A 23,715-nucleotide genomic window follows, 5' to 3' on the forward strand; every position below is an offset into this window, starting at 1 on the left:
ATGACAACTACTGCTCCTTGTGCTCTCCCTTAAGAGTTTGCACTGAATTTCTTCATTTCCAGCACCACAACAAGATGTGCAAATACCTGTTTTGCTCATTACTTGTTGTTTAGTGGCCTTCTGCTGGCCATGGAGGGGCAGGCAGTACCTGGATGGCACAAAAGCCTGCCCATACAATCACTTTTGGAACAAATTTGAACCAGCAGAGTTGATTCAGATCACGGTACTTGGCAGAGTCTGGATAAGGTACGTTTGTCCCAGTACTAGGTTGTCCCAAAGCTGGTTGTCTATTAAATCACATGCTATTCAAAGGCTGTTTGAGCATCTATGGGAGGTGACCAGCTTTGGCTGTGTAAGCAATAGCTTTGGTAAATCGTTGCTGCTCCAGCAGCAGGAGCTGGGGAAAGGTAGCATCAGCAGAGAAGACCTGACCCATGAGCCTTAGATTCAGCCCCTTGTCCTGTTTTTGACTTACAGCATGGCTTTGATCACACTGCTTTCCCCTTCAGCCCTTCGTCTGCCTTGGCTCTGTGCAGTATGACATTTCAAAAGAAGGGCTCTGCCGTTTAGCTCAATTTGTTGTCATAGCAGACCTCAACACATACCTTATAATGCTAGTAATAATAAACACGCATTAGCAAGCTATTAACAGGATCTGAAATGTTATGCTGACCTATAACAGAAGCCCAAAGGAGCCACATCTATGTGCATAATTTCCAGTTCTGGTTCTGCTGTGGTCTGTCTTTTTGCAATCTTCAAAAAGAGTACAGCTAGGGTCAGAGCAGAGGGAAGAGCTGCCTCACCCTGGAGGGTGCAAGTCCCCCAGGGCTGAATCTCACCTTCAGCCGTGTCCTTCAGCACTTTGGGACAGCCTGCATTCATCAATCACAAGACTGGGAAGGAGATTATCCTACACCAGGGTATAGGTGCAATTTAACCCTCTTGTTTCCCGTTGATCCCTGCTGGCCGTGAGCTCCAGCACAGGCTGTTAAATCACTGGAGGGGGGTTGGACTAGATGACCTTTAAAGATCCTTCCAACCCAAACTATTCTATGATTCTATTCTATGATTCTATCTATTCTAGCTCATCCAGCAGGCAGTGATGGGATCTGAGCACTATCTCTCTCCCAGTCAGCCAGGCAGAGCAGTATGACTTGGCACACATTGGAAAAGCCTGGGAAACATGCTGCCATTAGTTGGCCATATCCACCATACCAAAAGGGTGAACATGAAGAGATGCTGCCATGCCAGCCCTGAGAAAACAGACCCTGTTGCCCATGTTGCACAGGGCAGTGCGCCCCTCAAAACAGCACTGTTGTGCTTGTGAAGTGGGCTAATTAGTTCTGCCCCTATTCAGGTCAAGTTCAGCCCCTGTGGGAGCACATATACCATTTGTGGTACCTAAGTAGCTCGGTCAATATACGGCTTGGAAGAGTCCTGCCCCGGGCAACTATTGCACAATGCAATAGCTGTGACAATCCAGGCCCTGATGGGATTTCAGGACCGTTCCCTGTTGCCGCATGCTCCTGAGCTTGCAAGAGCTCCGTTCGTTAGTGCCAGCGAGACCCTGCACTGCAGGAATGACAAAGCAGGAGTCATGCAGACAAATGCATTTTATGAGAAGCAATTATGGAGCTGAGCAGATCTGTGTAAGAGGAACTGAGTAAAACATTACTAGGAAAGGTCTGCTGTAACTGTCGTTTTGAGAGAAACGGTATGGCTTCGGCCCCTGCCAAATTGTTTAATTTTCCCTAAAATTGGCAACACACTGGGAAGGGGAGTGGGAGGCTGTACGAGAATCCTCATTTACTAGAGAGCTCTCTATCTATCTCTGGAGATTTATGAAAGCTTGTAGCTTGTTCTCTGTTAATGTCTTATACTCCTAAAAAGCCTCTTTTGGTTAGAATAAATGATGGCCTCCCCCACCATGGCAAGAACAGATTGTTACGTAGTTCTCCAAAAGAACCTGACTGAATTGCACCACAAAAGATGAAACAGCATGGCATTTCTTTTGAAGCAAAAGCAAAACTAGTTACGGTCTGTGTCTATGGTCTTTCATTTAGCGGAAGAAAGAGAGATGAATAATAGATTTTCCCCTGGAAATATTGTTCCACCAGCTCTTAGTTGGAATCAGGCAATGCTAATACACTAAGAGCATTCAAGATTATTCTGTTTAATCTCCATAACAATATAGTAATTTTAGCCTTCAGTAATTTAGTGAGAAGCAATGGCAACTTCCCCTTTTCCCCCATAAAGACCTTGAATCTGTAAGTGGAAGGAGGTCTTAGCCATGTCCCAAGGCAATAGATAAAGAGGCTTTAGGTTCTCTGTCATTCTCTAGAAGTGTCAAATAACCAGGACATGATATAAAGCATTGTGATTAGGAAACAATATAGCACTGAAATGTTTCAGGATGCAAAGGGACCTCTTAAAAAAAAAGTGCCTTGGAAATACGAAGTAGAGGAGAGTAGTTGAGAGACAGTTAATCACGAATATCAGTGACAGCAATAGGACAATAAACCTTGTTTACTACAGATGTTTTTGGTTTTGGGTTGTCAAATCTCTAAGGAAGGGCAAAAAGACAGGGCCATACCATATAAGGCCACAACCCACAACATCCTGAATCCATGTTTCTCATCTTCCAGATACTAAGATTTAATACCTGTAAAAGTCCACACCAGCCCCGAAGATCATCCCAACAAAGTAAATGAAAACAGGTGCTTGGATGTTCCAGAGTGTTTGGTAAAAGCTTAGCAGTCAGGCCTAAAACTAGAGCTTCATTAAACAGGCACTAACTCACACATGCACTCTACTGTAGAAGTAGCTATGAAAAAATAGGTATATCTCCTCCTTCCTAATTTTGATTCTTATGACAGATCAGCCCACTGCCATCCCACCAATTCATCTGAAAGGTTAAAAATAGCCTACAGTGTGTTTCCTTTCTGCCCGATCTGAATGCAAAACAGATGTGTCACGTGGCAGAGCATCACTTTGGCTGCTGGTAGTTTGCGACCCAAATGGTTCTGTATTGTTTGGTGTCTAAGAGGCGTGCAGCATTTTGCCTCGTGCCTTGCGGACCGCAGCACTCCACAAAATATGCAACCTTGCCCAGTAACAGAAGATACTGAGAAGTTTCAGAGCTGCTGTTTCCCTGCCTCACAGTTGACTACTCCTCTTGCATTCACCTAAAAGTACTTGGCGTGCAGGATGGATATAGGTTGTGACCTGATAAGGTGCAAAGTCCAGGAAAACATGTAAAAAGTGTACAGAATTAGCACATCCTGACCCAGAGAGTTTAACTACGTTGACAATCCGAAGAAGGATTAGGACCTCCTCATAGCCTGCGGTCCTGAACAACAGCCAGCCAAGTGTACAGCCCTGTACTGGTACCCTAGCACCACTCTTCACCTAAAGGGCAGCATGTCATTTGCTGTTCAAGTGTCACCAGGTTACTGTGTGGATCCACCATCCCACCCCCCCAGCAATGTCCATCCTGGAAGATGGGTTAACATCAAAGGGGTGCCACAAATGGGATGCTGTGCAGCAGGTGGGGGCTGGCGCAAGGGAGCATGATGCAAGGCTCTGTGCAGCACTCCTTAGGGACAGGTCATGGACCAGCTGCACTCTATCCCTCTTGGGGCACCCCTCCGAACCACACGTTTCACTCCAGCTCTGTGCAAATCTCCATTCTGGCTGTGAGTAGCTCCATGCCAGCCACGGCGTTTATAAGTGGGAGGTTACACTGATCATACCGGAACACTCAGAAACTGAACTCTAAGGCTGGGCTCTTGGAGATAAGGCAGATGGAAAAGACACTCGTCCATTCATTTGCACATCCATGCCCCGAGAGCCAAGAACCACAGTCTCACCTGGGTGGTACACTGGCTTCATATGGGTGGTAAGGCCATCTTCCTCTCTTCCCAGTGGCCCACTGGTTAAGAACACCACAGAGCAAGGGCAAAGCAGAACTTGATCTCCCAGCTCTAGAGCCATGCCAAAATCCCTTAACCTCTCCACCATCACTGATGCTGGGCCAGTGGAGCAGAGGGTCTGGACTGCCAGGCAGCAGAGGGCTGCTGCCTTTTGGATATCGTGCATTGTCCCAAAAAACCTGGTAGGATCCCTACCTCTTGCAGTGCACAAGGACCATGCAGAGGCCCTTGCCCCTGCAGTAGGCATCATGTGCTCTGCTCTGCTTCCAGTAATTTCCCTGCAGTTTCAAACTAGACACTTTCCAGAAGACTTGTTTCATTTTAAATCGGGATTTAAAGTGGTGTCATGGTGTCCTGTCCTCACCGTGAAGCAGCAGAATAATTTGGGCCATGGCTGAAAACACGTTTGAGTCTTCTGTAAAAGGCATCATGGCAGAGCTGAACTCGGACGTAAAGAGGATACAGCTCCCTGGGGTGTCCCAACAACTGGTCACATGCTGAGTCTGATATAGGAGGTATCATCACATGCAAACCTTCATTTGATCTCCCTCCTCAGATGCAAGTCTGGCAGTGACCCAATCCCATGCATTTGTGCTCTGTACCAAGCTGTTTCTCTGTAACAAACCTTCTATTAACACTGGCATTTTCCACTCTGAAGCAATGGCATTAACCTTTTCAGGAGCTGATTTCATGCAGGACACTGGGAATAAAGCACATCTAATGTAATCAGTCTTGCATTTCTAGCTAAGGCAGTGCTTAGGTTGCTTTTTGCTAACAGCAGCAGCTATACAGAACCGGTATGTATAGTATCCGTGCTGCAGAGAAAAGCAAACTGGCAGGAGAATAAAGGATTGTTCCTGGCATCATTTCCCCACCTACACAGCAGAAGGCAGAGCTGTTTCAAGCCAAGCAATTATCCTCAATTTATTACAGTAATGACAACAGTGAAGGGCAAAGCTAAAAAATCTTTCTGGACAGGGCTGACCAGCAAGGAGGGGGTTTCTGCCAAAGAGATTGTACTCAGACCTGCGAGTCCCCTACAGGTGCTCAGAGAGTGCTTACGTCCCTTCTTCTCCTACCTCAAGGGTCTGCCTTTTTGCCTGGTGAGCTGGAGCCATCCCTGCACCTGTCGGATGCCTGCACCCTCCCCGAGCAGCACTGTGGGGACTACCCTCCTTCCTGGCCACAGGAGCGGCACAGCGACGGAGCAACGGAGCCGCAGACCCTTCACAACTCCTCTTCCTCTCCACTGCTGTGCACCTCCGTCGGGCAGAGCGCAGGCGCCTTCCTTCCCCAGCCCAAGCAGGAGAGCCATGCGGTGGCTGTCGCCCGGGGAGAAATCCCCAGGCCAGAGACATAGGAGGTGATGGTGCGAAAGCCATTCCTGCAACTTCGTGCAAGTCAAAGCTGCTAAATTTAATGGGGCTCTGTGAGCGGCTGAGGAACTGGAGTCTGGACACATGCTATATACGGGACTGTAGAAAAACAGCCATGGGAGCAGACAGTGTTGAAAACGACCAGCTGATTTTGCATATTTATGCACAAAAATTGAAACCAGCAAAGATTTGGAAAGAAACGATCAATCTCCATTAAAAACAAAAACAAAAACAAAAACAAAACCAGAAAACAGAAACAAACACAAACAAACAAACAGGCCCTGCAGCTGGTTGAGGTTCAGCCAAAGGGTGAACAACAAGTCTTCGACATTCAAAGCTCTCAACTTTGGGAAATGTGATCGCTAGACTTTGGCTAAATTGTCAATTGTCAAATGTTAATGAAGTGCAACATTGCTTTTTTTTTTTCCTCTGAAGAAAGCCGTTAGCTAACAGTCTATTACATTCAGTGAAGCAATGACAGAAAAACAACCTAACTTGAAATTTCAGGATCTGATTTTGTTTACATTTATTTCATCTGTTTTTAGTGATAAATGCCAGAAAGGCATGTCTTTTAACAGTGAAGATGTATTGTCTTCCTATGTATTTTAAACAATATTTCTTATCACAAACTAAAAATAAATCCTCTGGAATTGAAGGATTCTGGAATGATTTTTGCTTAGTTGTATCTTTATGCAGCCATATTTACTACCCTTTACTTGCGACTTTTCTTTCTTTTTCTTCCTGGATTTTCATTAGTACGTGCTACCCTTTAAAGAGAAGATAGCTGCCTTGCAGGTTGTGGGACGTCATTCTTGGTGCTGCCACATGTTTCCTCTGTGATACCGGGTAAATCACAGAGGCCTCTGTAAGAGGAGCTGTTGGCACTCACAGACTGTTAGTTCACCCAAGCAAAGCAAAATGTTTGTAAACTGTCACCTACGATGTTATTATTGACTCACACTCTGTAAAATGGGGCTGGCGAGTATATTTCCTTAGTTCTCTCCCAGGCTTGTAATGGATATGAGTGCAGGCTGCTGTCAAAATGTGTGTTGGTGGGTGTTAGTGGAAGATGACTCTGTTACAGTTCTCTTCGTCTCATGCCATGTAAACCGGGGTTCTAGCTGGTCCTGCAGCGCACTTTGCTGACACCAGCAGGAATATTCAAATCTCAGAGCACCAGCCCTATGGCAATGCAGGCTAAGAGTGTGAACAAAATCATCATTACATCTGCAGCAACGTCCTTCTGTACTTGCAGGTCTGGATATTCCCACCCCCACCCCCCTGACGCTTTCAAAGGAGAAAGTGAAGTGCCCCCCATAGCACAGCTTTGTGTGGTCCAGCTCAGGAATATCTCCCCCCATCTTGAAACCTGAACAACCTCCCCAGGATCTCAGTACTGTTCAGCACGCAACCCAAAGGGCTGGCAGGCACCGCAGTGACACTTCAATCACAGTCGACATTTCCCCTGCAGACTGAAGCCCATTAGCTGCTAAACTAGGCTACTTCCCGGCGCTCAGCTGAAGGAAGCACTTTGTTGGGAGTATAATCAATCTTACCACAAAACTCTGGCTGGTACTCTCTCAGGTGATTAAACAGTCACATGGGAGAAAAATGACACAATTCAAGGGTTGCTCTTAACCGAGCTAGGACATGAAAAATGAAAAGTGTCACTATATTACTTTGACTCCCTTACATCACCACCCCCAAACAGGAGCCATGAAATGCAGCCCCTCCGTGATGGACTTATGCATAATTCAAAACACGAGCTGCCTTCAGGAGCAGATCTCTGGGTCCAAGTCTGCCGAGAATGCCAAGCAACACGAGCTTGAAGGCTTCTCAAGCAATGAAAAGGGTAGATCACTAACAGTGTGAGAAAATGAAGCACAGGAAAGACTGAGGTTGAGATCACACATGGGAAGTCACAAATTGACAACTTTAAAAGCTCTGTTAGCAAGTGAACATCCCCAGAAGCTCTCATGGTTTTACAGATATCTCTGGAGTTGTGGTCCTTCTGCTACATAGTCTCCTTATGCTTTATGAATATTCACCGTATGGACTCCTCACAAGAATGGAACATAATACTCTTTAAATCAGCAGAATTTAAAGCAGAATTAGTGTTAGATTTCAAATGGTCATTCCAAGGTTTCTTCTATTTTTATATGCAAGCCCAGAGAGGTTGAGCTGCAACTGGAAAGGTAGAGAGCATTGTCAATCCTCAACTCACCACAAGGTAAAACAGCATTGTCAATCCTCAACTCACCACAAGGTGAAACAAAGGCCAGTGTAGCTGAACTGCCCATTAGTTTTCAGTGAAAAGTAGAGTCAGCGTGTAGGTAAAGAGCTGTTTCAAGCAGTTACTGTAAACATGAAGAAACCTGCATTCACCTAAAATCACCAGAGGGTGGGATTTTAATTGGCTAAAGCTTCATGACATTGGGATATGAATCAGTCACGTTGGGGTAGCAAGTTACCGTGGTGCAATGGGTGACATTACTGGTTGGGACATGCGGTTGGTGTTCCCGAGCGGTTGGTGGAGGTCAGTTAACCCCCAAAGTAAAAATTCCAGCAGTTGAACAGGCCTATTCTTAAAAAAACTGCCGTTAATTTCTAGCTTGAATAATCTATTTTCAGCTCACTCTCACATGATGCAGTGTTTCCTTGCCAGATCTGAACACCCCAAATTTTCTCTTATATGACCTGTCATTACACAAAAGTCACGGTCAAGTCATTTGTCTGATCTTTCTCTATTGACTGACATTTTAAAGTCTTCCTCTGGAGGGGCAGTATTTACATTACTTGAACAACATTTGCAAGCTGCGTCTTTTAAAAATTTTGTCAGTGTTTCTGCTAAGTAATAATTTTGGATTAATTATCAGGAATATTTTGTCATTATGCCATCACCATTTGTAAAACAGAGTAACATATGAAAATTAATATATGACTGAAATGTAAGTTAACATCAGACAGTAGTGCTGGTATACCCATTTGTTAAAATCAATGTGTATTAGCATCCTGAAAGTATCAGTAACAGCCCTGAGAAGACATTACAGATAATCTGAAAAAGCAAAGGCAGAGCATGACCACATATTACTCTGTGACTTGGGGAACCTGCTAGGTATCTGTTAGGGGCAAGTCAATTTAGATACTGAATTCTTCCTTGAATGCTGGCATACTGATATGCCATGCTCGCTGGATTTCAGTCCTGTTCAGGAAGCATCAGAATACTTCTCTGTTTTCTTTGTCTTCAGCCCCCTCCCCTGACAGCTTCTGCCCAGCTAAGTGGCTTGAGGGAACTGATACTTCCTCTGATTCACAGCTAGTAAATCTGCTTCCTGGGCTTGTAGCAGTTATCTGAATACACTTACAGAACATGTCTTTTTAATCCTTACTCCAAATTTGGAGAAGGAAAAACTGCACACACTAAAGAGTCAATTAGCAACAATTAGGAAAATTACAGGATTGCTTGAAAAGCTACTTATCTGAGAGATCTCCATTAATCTCTACAGCATGGTGAATTCAAATGCTTGGAGTTAGCAAGAAACAGAGAGGTTGCGGACCATGTTCTTCAACCTTCACATGTTCAAAAACCAGTGTATTTGTTGGCTTTACTGGCCACATACCATTTTATAAAGCAAAAGGAGAATTTTGAGGTATCTTTCTGTTAACTGACTTTGAAGAAATGACTCTGTGTGCTAACGCATTCATTAGCTTTTTGATCCTTTCCTTGCACAGAGACAGAATACATACACAGCCGTACATCGCGAAAATGACATAGCTGAAGGAGTCTGCAAAAATTGTTACTGATAACCTTCAAAATCTATTAATGCTATCCCTAAATCAAAGTCTCCAAAAAGTAGGGTGGGCTGACTAGCCTCCACGAGGCAATGGCTGAAGTGCACCGAGGGCTTTTGAACAAAAGCGGTGGGAGGTAATTCAATGACAAAGAGCCACTTCGCAGCGTTCGCTGCATAGGCACAGCAGAGTGGCTCCAGCCCTCAGGGAGGGTGGGGAAAGCAGGGTGCGAAGGGCACTTCCTTGGATCTCGGCGTCAGTGAGGAGCCCGCACTCAGCATAGCTGGATGGCAAGAGAATCTGCCCTGCAGCATGGCCAAAGAATGGATGACTGCATTCATAGTCCAGCCCCTCAGCAGGGGGAAAAGCTGCTTCAGGATCTCCGGCAGGTCCCAGGCAGACTGCAGGTACCCGTGGCATTGGGCAACAGATTCTTCCTGCTTTCTTCCAGTCAAGAAAGGATCAGACCTCCCCTGCTCTCCTATGCATGGCAGACATAACCACTTCTTCCCAGTTTCCTGGCACTTTCCTAGCTACTTAATGCATTCCTCTCTTGCAAGTATGAGCTCAAACCTCTCCAAGCCGCTGTATCAACACAGCAGGAAGCCTTTTGTCATCCCTCTTATCCTGTGCTCTTTAATTCCTAAAACCCTAACAACACACTCACTAGTTTGTTCCCTGTCCAGCTCAGACTAGATACAGAAATGACCGTTCTTCCACTCCCCTATAGCTGTCTCTCGCACCCTGATATACTTCATTTCCCTTGCTAAGGCGGTATTACCTTCACACTGCTAACCGTCCTGCTGAGCACACCGACAGCCCAAGAAAAGCTATCTTGAAAATATAAAAATGTCTTGAAAATCCCAGGTATCTTGAAATTATTAGTCATTGTGACTTTCTTGATATGATCATGCTCCTTAATTCCCATGTCCTGTGATGACAAAAGATGCTTGGGCATCATGCAACTCTATCAGGCTGAGTCCATGCAACAGACCCACTGCAGGACAGAAATGCAAGAAAATCCATCACATAAGCAAAGTGTCTTCAAACTGGGTAGACAGGAGTGATGCATAAACACCAAAATCCTTCCCTCCCACAAATCCATGCTCTGGGGCTGTTTCCAAATGTTGGAGGAGCTGAAACAATAAACTGAATGAAGGGCAAACTGATGCAGTGGTCCTTGGCCAACACTGGGAGAAGTGTCAGCAGGGCACAGAGGAAGAAATCTCTGAAAGCGTGAGCAGAAGTCAAGTGAATAGGGGGGCCTGCACAGTTAAAACCATTGAGCTGACCTCCTGTTCACCCACGAAGCCTCGCTGAGGGCATCCTTCAGAGCAGGACAGAACCAGCTGGGGAATGAGAGAGCTGAAACTCCTCCTAAAATGCACACAGCATTGCCAAGGATGGGCAATATTTGTCTTTGCTTCCCTTGACTCGCTCTTAGGATTGTTGTTCCACCCCTGTAAGAAGCAGCATGCGACATTGGGGGTCAAGAAGCAGGACAGTGAGGGCCCTTGCATGTGTGAGACATAGGTCTTCTGCTCTGACTGGACATTATTACTGATTTACTGCTTAAAATATTAAACACACACTGGTGCTACTTCATGCATCTTGGGTGCTTCTGAACAGTGACCAAGACACTGAACAGATTTTGTTGTCCTTTGTTGGGATTTTGGACGAGCCCATGTATAAGTATCATATCAAAATTATAGCTCTATTTATCTGAAAACTAAGAAAGCGTGAAGGGGGATGACATAATTCAAGGACTGAAAACAATTCCCTCCATGGGGAGAATTATGGAGCTCAGCCTGCCTGTCCTGTCAAAAAGGCTTATCCAAAGCTGAGCTGATTACAGTGTATATGCACCTTTGTGAGGGCAAAATACATGGCATGAAAGAGCTTTTTAATCTAGGAGAGAAAGGTGTAAAGGAACAAGTGGTCAGAATACAAACACATATTTTCAAAGTCGAAGTAGGCAGTTCTGTTTAAAAGTGAAGCTAGAATAAGAGAAAAGGCAGACACTGTCTTGCTCTCACTCCTCACACCACAACTGGTGGGGGTCTGGAAGAAACTTAGTCAGGAAGATACTCTGTCATGTAGGTCACGGACCAGAGCATCCTTTATGCCAGTGAAAATTCAGGCCATTTTGCTCAAGCTGAAAAACTAAATTAATTATCCAGATTAATTTAGTATAGTGAAAAGCGTAAGTTTCTCTTCTCAAGACCCAGTTCCAGCAGCTTTACACTGGCTTCCAGTTACCACCTCAGAAGATTCAAGTCATCTTTTATGAGCTCGGAGTCTTTTCTCTTTTTGCATAAGAGAAAGGCTTTTGAACGAGCTTGATACTCTTTTTTTTCTCCTTTGATCTGTCTAATCACACGAATTAATTGACTGTTAAAAATTGCAAAATTCAAATCTCTTTCAGGAATTCCATAGAAACACTGAACTATGTCACAAATCATGCTTAAAATCATAGCTTCATATACTCCCCCCTAGTGCCATGTGACTACCAAGCCAGTATTGATTTCCTTTCATCTCAAAAACTGAAGCGATATTCATTGCCAAAATAAAAAGCTGTCTGAGTTATGAGAATGCACTGCCAGCAAGTTCCAGGATGAAGCATTGATATAAAAAAGAAAAAGTGGGGGAAGGGGTAGTGAAAGTATATGTGAAAAAGCTGAATATGCTCTGCGAGAAGATATATATTAAAATAAGGCTTTCATAATAAAATAACACAGGAGCATGGATGCCACAATACCACCGATCTTGTCCAGAGCTGGATGGACCTTGCCTCTGGTTTCGCTTAGAGCAGCCCTGAGTGGCAGCCAGCCATGTCGCACTGGATTTGTTCCTGACCATTTTTCCCCAGCTAAAACCTTTCCTTTTGCCTCAGTGACTAAGACTATAGCGGAGATGGGGGGGCAGGGATGAGAGACAGGATGAGACAGGACAGGCTGTAAATAAGCTGACATTACATTGCCCAAAAATAATGCATAGGTATTTCTCCCTTGCTGCTTTCCAGAGCTCTCTTAATTGCCAAACAACAGTCATGCTCAGGCTCTTGAGTTTAATGTGTACCTCCTACTGAGTCTGGTACTTCATATAACATTTTAACGTGAAAGATCAAGAGGTGATTCACAGTGCTCACTCTCCAGGAAACTGGGCTCCCTGCAGTATAAATAGTAAAGGTAGACAGTGTGCCTGCTATAAAGCAATCCACAAAAAGGCAGTGCCTGCTCCTCTCCGTGGTCTGCCTGGGGAACAAGAGGGCAGAAGCCCTTAGCAGGAGATACTCTAAAACCTCCTACCCATCTCCAAAGTTACACACCATGACTCAGTCCTTCCTTGATTCCATGTGGTCTGAACATGACCTGAAGCACAAAAGACTCCTGTCTTTGCTTAGCTTAGTACCATGTAGCAAAAAAGACATCTTTGGGTCCAAACAGATCTGAATTCCTGAAAGAAAACAATTCTCTTCCCTCAGTCGGAGAAAGCCTAACACCGCTCCCTCCTAGACGAAGCAGGCTTTTGCCTTTCAGAAGTCTTTCATCACCTGCCGTGGCATCTTCTAGGGCTGCCTGCCCTTTCCTGACAGAGAGCCAAAGCAGTCTCTCTGCCCAGGTACTGTCTGCAGTAGATTGGCATCACATGTGCTCTCCCTGAACCAGCTGCCTCATTGCATTGCTATTGATTCCGAGTTGGATTTCTGCAGCAAATCTATTGCATTTCCATTAGCAAGACTGCAAATGATGAAAATGCTCATTTATATCATTCCAGCTCTGCATCACAATTAACCTGCTACTTAGCCTCCAGCAAGCCAAATTCTGCCTTGTCATCTGATGCTGAGAAAGTTCCCCAAGGTTTCTCTGCACCCAAAAGTTAGGCACTGCAAATCTGCGGTGGGCTGCTGTGTTTGTTTATTTGCAGTGCACGAATAGGAAATAAAACATTTCGCTTACATGTACAATAGATACTGAAGGATGATAATTTCAGTCACCTGCAGTGGAAATCCAAACCCTGGGTTTTGTTATGACATCAATTTTTAATCAGTTTTGCTTAGAAACTTATGATGCAGTACATCCCAGATGTCATTTTTAATAAAGAAACAATGGCCATATACTTCATATACCTATTGTATTTTCTCTACTCACATATGCATATGTATAAAAATGAGGAGGGAGACCGTGCAGATGTTCCATGTAGCAAGAATACGTGACTTATTCTCAGTGAAATTTACAAAATAAAATGAAGCTTTTAAAAAGAAATACAAGTGCAGACTACTATTTTGCACTGAGAAATTCAGGTTGTTATTAAGAGAAAATACTTCAGGAAATACTGCTTTTTCTCCGTCAGGTTCTGTGCATGATGCATGGTGCATGAAAGAAAAACCACACCCATGAGGTAGTTTTGAAAGCCATGAATTTGGGGTGCTTGTCCAAGAGAAAGAAAAGCAAGCCTGATCAGTTCAATCCTCTGCATGTTAAATAGAAGAACTGTTCCTATGCAAGCAATGAATGTTAAAAAGGGGATGGTAGAGATACAAAAAGAAACAAAACGATAAATTTGTCTGAACAAACTGTGTGCTTATTGAGGGCATTTTAAAGACAGTGTGACTAAGTGGGCTGGGGAGAGGAAGTCAAGGTTACCACTTTAGAGGCTTAATGGACCTGAACTCCCTAAAAATTGCATCGTCTTGTGCATCTTACCCCATTGGTCCCAATCCCACTTTACTCTGACTGTTCTTGCCACAAGTAAGCCACCGTGACCTTTGGGAAAGCAGAGCATGAAGTGTTTCAGGGAAATACAGACTGGCTGGCTCAGTACAGTGGCACTTGCTTTATTGCTGCTTGTTAATGGAGGCCCAGTTGTGTCTCCAGGGCTTACTCAGATCAGCATCTCTTTATTATGCTCTTGGGTTAGGCTCAGAACTTGTCTGGTATCTTAACCGTGATTAATTGTAACTTCCCTGTGACAAGACATTGTTAATTCACAGGACACGTCGAAGAAAAGTCATGACTTTCAAAACGAGTCTTCATATCGTGTAGCAGACATTCAACTTAGAAACTGAATTGCAAGGCTAGCCTCCCTATACACTCATTGGAGAAAGAGAGTTACTCCTGCTAGACTCACGCTGGGAGTCGCCTGGCGGAGGTCTCTCCCTTTACGCTTAATAGGAAGCTGAAGGCCGCCTAGCTTCCTAATGTAGGCACTTAAGTCAAGTGTCTGAAGCTAATCAACATCAATACTGTATCAGAAATGGAGCAACACCTGCTTTAAGGTGCATCTTCAAGCTTTGGGGAAAAAGCAATCTCCCTTGTGGTGCTGCCCTGCATAATAACAGTGAGCGTAGAAAAGGCTGGTATACAGCCTGTGCGGTATCATCTGCTCTCCCCTCCTGTGAGTACAGTCCCCTGCGGCTCTCCGAGACATCCCTGACCTTGACTGTCAGAGGCTACCAGGCATGGTCTCAATCCTACCGCATTGTGATGGGGATTTGAACTGCAGAGCATGGGTCAGAATTAGACTGTTTCAAGAAAAAGAACAAACACCCTGCGAAGCTGCTATGAACCCTCGCTGTCCATAAATCGAAGCCTTCAGCTGGGCTGCAGCACCTATAACTGGAGGGAAAGGCTCCCTCCAGCCTGCCACAGAGGTAAAATGCAGACTTTCACAAATCACTGGGTATAGGAGAAAGGACACCAAATGCAGAGCTGAGAAAGAACAAGTGGAGGTGAAAGAGGCAGAGAGAAATTGCAAGGAATATTTACAGTAGGATACCAAAACGAGGGACAGGTTAGTTTTCTTTCCGTTTTTCCCATCCCTACCTCTAAAAAGACAGAAGAAATTCAGCCATTGTGCCTGGATAACTTTGGAGGGAAGTTGAGACCATTTCCTAGGTAAACACCCACTACCAGTCCTCAGAGGCACTCTTTTAACACTTTTTCCACTGAAGATGAGAAAGCAGCAGCCTTTGCTGATGCTGGCCCAGCACACCTGAAGTGGCAGCAGAAATCAGAAACACAAGAAGGGAGCAGTCCCAGTCACGGGTGGCTGGCAGCAATGCACAGCCCTTTCTCCGCTTTGCCACGTTTTCCAGGTGAGGGCCGGCACGGGTGAGGTAGGAGGGAGCCCTGCCTGCCGCTGATGGACATGCACAGGTCCGGTGCTGCACCCACCCGCCCACCGCTGCATGTCATGGCCAGCACAACTCGGTGGGCACAGAGGTAGGGAGATGCAGATGTGCCTGTTGGTCACTTGCTGGCCACCAGCATGGCGTGAGGCGTGCAGCTGGCCCATCAGCGCAGGGCACCCGAGGTGGCCAGGGAAGCCAACAGCGGAAAGGACGCAGGGGCAGCAGGGCTGTGCCGCCCAGGAGGCGCATCCTCTGGACCCTGCTCTCTGCCGGGCCTTCTGCTCTGCTCACAGGGAAACCCACTCCAGCAAAGTCCTCATGCTGTGGTCTATCTCCTGCCCTGCCTCTTGTGTGCCCCGTGGCACCTCACCAACTCAAGAGAGTTGTGATCCCAAAGCCAAGGGCTCGGGCACCTCTGCTTCGGGGCAGAGCCAAAATGCAGGAGCGCTGCATCCTTTGGCAGAGCTGTCACCCCAGAAAGGCAACCCCCCACGGACCTTGGCGGGTGGTTTTGGGGGAAATATGCTTACATGGAAAGAGAAGGCGGTGGGAAGACCTCTAAAGAGGGCAGTGGCTGGTTTGCAGACATATAGAGGCAGTTATTACAGAAACACAGTTTTGACAGTACTATTACCGCGTCTATTACCAGCCTGGGTAAAGGGTGGAATTGTATTTAAAGGTGATGGTGTAGGAAGAAGTAAAATTTAGCTACCGAACTGTGTTAGCACTTTTATAATCCGCTTGTCTTCTCTAAGGGAAGGAGATTGTAGGTTAGTGCGTAATATTATATCCCGCTTGTAATGAAATCTTCTCTGGTGTAGTTATGCTAAGATTGACACGCTCCCTAAATATGGCAATGCTTTAAAACATTCACCTTTCCTTTCTGTTTCAGCAAAGAAGAAATGATATTACAATATAAAACGTAAACCAAACAGAAAGGAGAGATTATTTCTGTATTGATAAAGGGCGAAGTATAATAACAGGAGTGAGACCAGTCTTGAATCTAATGCACCAGACACAATTACTAGGATTGTCTCTCTTCTGCTTTCTCTCCCAGGCTCCAGGAGAAAGAAGAATCAATTAGCTCTCTGCAGACTATGACCTTGAAGGATACAGCTTTAAGGGGAATATGCTGAGTAAGACAGAAAAGAGAGGAAGAGAAGGAGAGAAAAGCATTTGGAAACTCATGGAAGGGCTTGGTTCAGAAACAATACATCAGCCACAGAATATGAGATGTGTCAGTTCTTTTTTATTCCTGCACTGGAAAAAAAAAAATTATCAGCACAAAAGGGGCTTTCTGGGAACAAGTTACCTCACTCTGCCTGAAATGGAAAAAAGGACACTGAGAGGCAAAAGAAGGGACAATCCAATTTGCAGATGCTACTTTCCAAGCCATCTCTCTGAGAATTTTATAGCTGTCAAAGGCATTCGTAAAAAAAAAAGTTATCACTGATGCAATCTGTCAACCTCTCCAACAAATCTTGCTCTACATAAAACACAATGATGTGTTTGAAATGCAGCTGTTTCAAAAACCCCAAGACAGTGCTTTTAGAGCTGTCCAAAAAGTTCTTTTCATGCCTCTTTGAATTCTTAGGCAGATCTTCTGCAGTGTACTTTTCCAGCTATATTTTCTTATTTTTCTTTGCAGGGAATTGCCGCCCCTTGCCATAGTCAGAATTATATGCCACAGTTAGAATAAATACTGTCTACACAACCTTGTCCCTCAGAGCAACCCAAACTTGACCTGCTGCCAGTTCTCCCTCTCCTTTCAGTCTGTATCTATCTGGAAGTCTATGATGCCTTAAAACACATTTATCTTAAAAAAATTAAGGCAACAGCAAAAAACCCAACTCAAACCAATCACCTGATTTCTGGACAACCATTAATTTCCCAGATGTGAGCAGATCTCAATGCAGATAGTGGCTTTTTGTTGGTGACTGCTCCAAAGAATCTCTTTCCCCCCCCCCCTTCCTTTAATTCAGAGATGAAGTTAGCATGTTACTGATAAAGGCTTGCCTCACATGTAGAAATTCAAGAGGACGAGGGTTGTCCTAGCATAATTAGCTTTTGGCTGCTTCTCCCTCTCACACAAAAGAGGCCATTTTGACTGGATGGTGGTCCCTGGTCACTTTATGAAGTAAAAAGTGCTGTCATATCTTTAATGTCACTTATGATGTTTGCACTACAAAAGAAGATTTTCTGCATCAGTGATAAAAAAAAAAATCACTTAGTATAGCTCCATATAACTGCAAAGGTGGTTAAGTGTCTCAATAATTCAAGTAATGTCTAACCTACCATAGACAAAGCCCCCTGTCATTTAACTGCACCGCAATATTTCCCTCCTAGGCTGTTTCCATCAGACAAATTCTTTTAATCCAAAGGCTGGTTGTCACCCATTATCTAAGCAAAAGGCAGCAGGGCTTCTACAGGAGTACTTAAAATTTTCTTTCAGTGATTCTGGAATTGCTGTTCAAGACTGACTCTCTGAAAGGACCTCCACTGTAGTTATGCTCATTTTCACCAGCAAGGTGGCTGGCCCAAAATGTTGTATCTAATTCAATTGCCACATACCTATACTGAGTCCAGTCCTGGTGGGGCTAATCTCAGTAGCAAACTTCTGGTGACTTCAGGGCTCCAGGGTAAGGTCCAGTATGTACCACCTACAAGGTGGCCATCCTGCGGCATTAAGGGAATGCACAAGAGAGAATAAACGAGAGGGGTTCCTGCAAGGCAATTTGCAAGGAAGACAGCTGCTCATTCTGATCACTGCAGCTTTCCAAAGACAACCTCAGCCCTGTGCTCTCAGCACAACGGTGCGCTGCCTTCTCTTTTACTAGAGTTGCACAATTTTACACAGCTTGGGAATTGCTGGCTTGACTGCTCTGGATTTGATGGGTTAAAATGATGAATGTCAAAGAAATTACACTTCAGCAATGCGGTATTTTGATGCTTTATGACCACTACTGAGAAAATAATCCAGGTACCCTGAATATTTTTTGCTTTAAGAAGGAGCAAAGACTAATTTGGAAACTGACCCCTCCTGGATCAGCAAGAATGCTTTCCTGAAACGTCCCACAAAAGTCAATGAGGCAACATCTGAGAAACAGGTTCCACAAGAATCAGCTCCTAGAGGAGGGGAAAGATGCAGAGAAATGTGTGCTATGCTCTTAAGAGAAAGGGAAAGATCATAAGCTAACTGCTAAATTAATAATTCCCAGTCTCTCACTGCTTCAAATACTCTGTCGCTCTTTCCCACTGTTCTCCCTGAGTATTTCAGGAGGATGACAAGGTTGTTTGCCAGCAACAGACTTCAGGAAGGAGGTAGCAGAAGTGCTCTGCAGGCAAGGCAAAGAAAATGAACACACATGGAAGATCCAGCACAGGATGCAAATCAAATTTATAAGAAAAATATGCTGATAGACCATGTGGAATAGCTATCAGATAAACCGTTGAAGTAAATCACATACTTCCCTACAAGTGGATGCAGAGAAAAGGGTGGTACTGTGCTTTACAAAGCTCCCAAATGAAGCCCTCTTCATTGCCACGCACACGTCAGAACTAAGTTCAGAGGCCCCTAGATGCTCTCCTCAGAAGGTAACCCATGCCATACCTGTCTTAGCACATTTAAGCTTTGCATGCCAATCACACGTCGTCCTTGAGGACATCTGCAGAACAGTTAAGTGCCTTTTTTTTTTTTTTTTGTGGAAGGAAAAACAAAGAAACACATAGCTTCTACTTACAAAGTTTTGGAGCTGTTTGGAGATTGGTTTCTGTTGCTTGCGCCTGAGACGCTGTGGTGGGCTCCAGGGCGGGTGGTGACAGCGAAGGTGCGGCAGAGGACAACAACCCAACATCTAGGATGCGGTTATACAGAGAAGGCTGGAGGAACGGTTTGGAGGGCACGAGCCAGCTGTCACTTTGCACTGTCACTTCAGCCTTGCTCTTGGGGCTAGGTACAGGGAAGGGTGAGGCATACACCTCCGAAGGCACCCAGGCAGACAGAGCTGTAGGATCCACAGCGCTCTTTGGGTCTTGTCCTATCCTCCCAGGGTCAAGGTGGGTAGGAGAGTCATACTCAAAAATCTTGTCCACAAAGACCCACTTGAGGCCAGCAATGCAGAGGCAAAGGCTGAGCAGGCAAGCCAGGATAGGGGCGATGCAGATCTTTTCAGAGTTGAGGCAGCCCTTCAGTCGCTCTGCCTCCAGGCACACACAGCAGGTCGCGGCAAGGCCTGCTATCCCCTGGACCCTCCTGTCCTCTCTTTGGGTCCCCGGCATGTTCTCCTCAGCCGGGAGCCCGTCAAGGGACGCATCAGGGCTCAGCTGAGCTGAGGGGCTGGGGAAAGTGTCGGCAGCTACTTCAGACATGTTTAAGCATCAGCTCTCAAACAGCTCACCTCCAAAAGGCCTTAACTCTATCACAGTCCATTACTGTGAGACACAGACAAAAAGAGATGGTAGTAATAGTCACAGTGCTCTGCAAAAATCACAGAGTGGGAGTCAACAAAAGGTCTGAGCTCAGCAACATCATCCAAACTGGGAGAAGAGTAACGCACAGGAAAAATGAGCCCCCCCGACCCCCCTGCCCTCTAGCCCTCTGTCGCTCTCTCTGCCTCTCTGAAGCAAGAGTAGCTTCGCAATTACTGAGCTCCTGTTCGCTGGCCACTTTTATAATTCCTTAAACGCCTCTCAAGCAATTCCAGCTCTTCTGCGGGAGGGAAGAAGCATCCCCCCAAAAGCAAGCACAACAAAACAAAACAGGGGGAAGGAGGGTGACGAGAGAAAGAAAACCGCGAACACCGAACAAATTGACCGGATTAAGTGAACCAATAGCCCAGAGCGAAAGGCAAGACTCTCACCTTGAGCATCTGAGGCTGGTATCTGCTTAGACGAGGAAAACAATTGTCATGCGGTAGAAGGAGCAAAAGCAAAATCTGTAACAACAGCGGCAGCGGCAGAAGTGACAGTAGCAGCAGCATCCTGTCGTGTTACAGCGGCGGCTGAAAGAGGCTGAATCATTACAGAGCAGCAGGTGCTCGCTGTCTGAGCATCACTGCAAACAATATCATTACACAGAGGTTCGAAAGGAAGAGCGATGCCAAGGCGGTGGTAACTCCCTTTCTCTCCCCTCCCTCTTTGTCCTTCTTGAGCGCTCATTCACTTTCCTCCTTCCCCCCCCCCCCGCCCCGCTCCCCCAGCCCCCTCGCAGCCTGTTTCCCTGATGTACAGACTCGCTCCTTCCTCCCCTACCCCACCCCCCGCCCTCTGCAGGGCTGGTCTGAGGGAAATCAGTGCACCCAGCAACGCAGGACTGTCAGTGACTTCCTATTTTATCCAATTAGGAGGAATAAAGGCCATCAAATCAAAGGGAGGGAGCGGGCAGGAGTTGCCCGCTCCGCCCGCTCCTTCTCTCCCGCCGGAGCGCGGCCAGAGACGGCGGCGGCCATCGATGACACGGTCCTCCGGCGAGGACCGGGTGTCGGTGGGAGCTCTTTGGGCTGGACTGGGCTCGCACGGTCTGATACCCGATCTCTCCCAGCGGGGAAGACCGCTTTCCAGCAGCAGTTTCTCCCTGCCTGACACCTAGAGACAGCTCTTCTTTCCAAGCCCCTGAGTAAGTTTCGTTCACTAGGAATAGTGCTGGGATGCATGTTAGGTCAGAGGAAAAAAAAAAACAAACAAAACAAAAACATTCCTGCCTCTGACAAATTTGCATTTAAATTATTACAAAGAGGTTTGCATTTTTTTATATATTCCATTTTCCAACCTCCTTCGCAAAACCCTCCAAAATTAAAAAAACAAAGACTTCACGCTAAAGCCAGCTCCTGAACATACTTGTTCAAGAGCTGGCATGCTGCTAGCATATATCCTCACTCTCCCTTAGACTGGGGAAAAAAAAAAAAGAAAGAAAGAAAAAAAATTTTATTATTAACAAGGCTTCCACTTTGTTCTTAAACTTGCCTGTCATTCCTCATCTCTACCAATACCTAGAACTAACTCCCATTTCCACTAGTGCAGTGTAATGCAGGGGTAAATCAACAGTCCAGTTAACATAATGAAAGTAAGATTAGAATCAGCTCTATTCCCAGTCTCTTTCGTCTCCCATAGAAAAGCACACCTGTGGAACAATACAGACATATGTATAAAAGGAGAGGGCTTTAGCCACAATTTCCAGTTCCTTGGACTTTGTGAAAACATTTGCACTGAAGATTTGTCAGTGTGAATCCCCCTTTCTCCTTAGTATAAATGGCTACAGGATGCATAAGGAAACAAAGAATCAAGTGTTACAAATTGCCCTGAACTCATTTTTGCTGATGCCCTAGTCAGACATCCGAAAGGTAATTTCCTTTGTAGTTACATATTTTCAGTAGTGACAAAAAAGACGTCTGTCTCTACCCATCTCCTCTCTCTGTCTCCAACTCTCGCCCTCCCCCCCCCCCGGACTTCCATGGGAACATCAGTAACATTCACATAAAAAAGGTTTATCAAAATCTCAACGAATCCGGTAGTGTTTTCACAGACTCTCATGTCAAGGACTAATTGATGGATGTCTGATCACAAAGCTTCCTGTGAGGCTGTAGTAGCCAACTGAAGTAATCACGATGCTACCACATTCAAGTGCCTGGAGAATTTACCTTAAAGCACAGCCAGTGATAACAGTCTCTGGAAGAATGTAAAAAGATAAATCATCATACAATCTAGTCTACATTACCACTGAAGTTGTCTGGTCCTCAGGTTAATGATGTGATCAGTAACCTCAGACAGAACGAACAGCTTGCATTGCATATTTACGTACATGGCTCCTCTTATTACAAAGCACATGTGCTCCTTAGCTGGTAATATTCTGCATGAGTGCAGCCCCTTTCAAGTATCTCCAAACCTATTTCAGACAGCAGAAACAACACAGCCACTATAGAAAGGGTAACATCACAGCAGCATTGCCGTGACAGCTTTGGTGGTCTGTGGGTACAAGCAAGCAAGGTTTCTAGGGAAAGAATGTATCTTTTATTAAATTAACTGATAAATCTGGGAAAACCAGACATACTTTTGGACACACAAGTTGCTCCTCAGGTGTGAAGCTGAAGCATCACTCTTCAAAGCAGAGCGCAAGCTGAGAACCAGCTGGGAATATTCTCTTCATTGCACAGATGAGATCCTACAGCATCTGAGTGCTTGGGACAAATTTTTAAAAATGTCTTGCCTTCCTTATCCAGACTACTTTTTCAACCTTCCTATTTCCAGTAAGACAATTTTCCCTGCTGATGCTGCTCTGAGCTTGTGTTTAATCCACTGTCCTGTCCACATCTTCCCTGCCTTCCTTTAAATTATGTCTCTGCTTTGCTCACATCTTTCTGGTGCTGAGGTGAACAGAAATGCATGTGGAGATCTTGCACCTTCCTTACAAGGGTTGCCATGAAGTTAAAGTAATCATGCACAATGCTACATAGCTGGATGGAGAGACGGATTATTACCGGATCAGACCGTGGGCTGCCACCTCTGCGTGCACAGTGCCCCGTGAAACCTCAGAGCCTCTTGTCCCAGGAGCCCGGTGGGGCTCCCCTGCACGTGGGGTGCCTTGTCCCCCCTCCTCACCCTGCTGCCGGAGGGGTCGTGAGCTCGCAGGGACCGAGGAGGGGCTCTGCCGAAGGGGTCTCGCCTGCCCACCCCCCTCGAGTCCTCCTGGCTAAACGGAGCCAGGATAGCTTCTGCTACCTCCCTTGCTTTTTCACCTTGCTCTCCTCCACCAGCCAGGGCCCAGCCTGCCTGCACCATCTCCTCCCGGCACGCAGCCGCCTCCAGCCCCTCCCGCCGCCTCTGCGGCCGCAGCATCTCCGTGGGGCCTGGCTCCCTTCCAGGCTGCAGTACCCTCCTCTGCTGCAGGTCCCTTCCACCGCGGTACCTCCAGTCCCGGCGAGCAGGCTGCCTGTCTCAGCATCGTGCAGCCAGCTCTGCTCAGACCTCCTCCTCCTCCTCACGTCCCCCTCCCCAGGGAAGCCTGCAGAGACGCTTCACCCTCCCAGCCCTGTTGGAGTTGCAGGGTGCTGGGGCTTGCGGCGAGAAGAGCAGGGCGGCACCCTGCCTTCGGAGGTGCCTGGCGGCTCCTGTTATTCCCCGGCCAACAAGGGAGAAAGGCAATGCTGAATCATCGGCCAGGCTGCTTCCCTGGCCCCGCTCCAGATGCGGCCAAAGCCAGGGCCAGGACACAGCCTGCCCGGGATGCTGCAACCCGATACTGCACGGGGCTGGCGCCTCGCGGGACGTTTTGGACAAAAATGCAACCCCATGCTTTTTGCCGCATCTGGGTTGGGAAGGGAGCACGCTGCCTTTCATGCCAGCTCTTGTGGCTGTGGTAAAGGTTGATGGTCTCACACTTTGGGTTTGAAGATATGACTGTACATTGAAGGTACAGTTCACTGGTTTTGAGGGTCCTTTCTGCTCCCCTCCCCCCCAAAAACAATGCAGAAATACTTTCCTGCAGCTG

At 46.1% G+C, this 23,715-nt stretch overlaps 2 protein-coding genes across 3 annotated transcripts in view; both read right to left on the bottom strand.

Moving 5' to 3' along the window:
* NRG1 (neuregulin 1) overlaps positions 1-23,715 on the bottom strand; it is a 305,370-nt gene that overhangs the window by 83,518 nt on the left and 198,137 nt on the right. The gene's annotated exons all lie outside the window — the stretch shown is intronic.
* Positions 18,941-20,212, bottom strand: LOC142075220 (uncharacterized). Its single transcript, XM_075136294.1, has one exon. The coding sequence runs from the start codon at positions 20,210-20,212 to the stop codon at positions 20,051-20,053; it is 162 nt and encodes a 53-aa protein (XP_074992395.1). The 3' UTR covers positions 18,941-20,050.

The sequence above is a fragment of the Calonectris borealis genome, chromosome Z, assembly GCF_964195595.1.
Source record: "Calonectris borealis chromosome Z, bCalBor7.hap1.2, whole genome shotgun sequence".
Taxonomy (NCBI): Eukaryota; Metazoa; Chordata; class Aves; order Procellariiformes; family Procellariidae; genus Calonectris; species Calonectris borealis.

Coding starts and splice junctions, on each gene's coding strand:
- LOC142075220 (XM_075136294.1), bottom strand. CDS start 20,212: ATGCTGCTGCTACTGTCACTTCTGCCGCTGCCGCTGTTGTTACAGATT.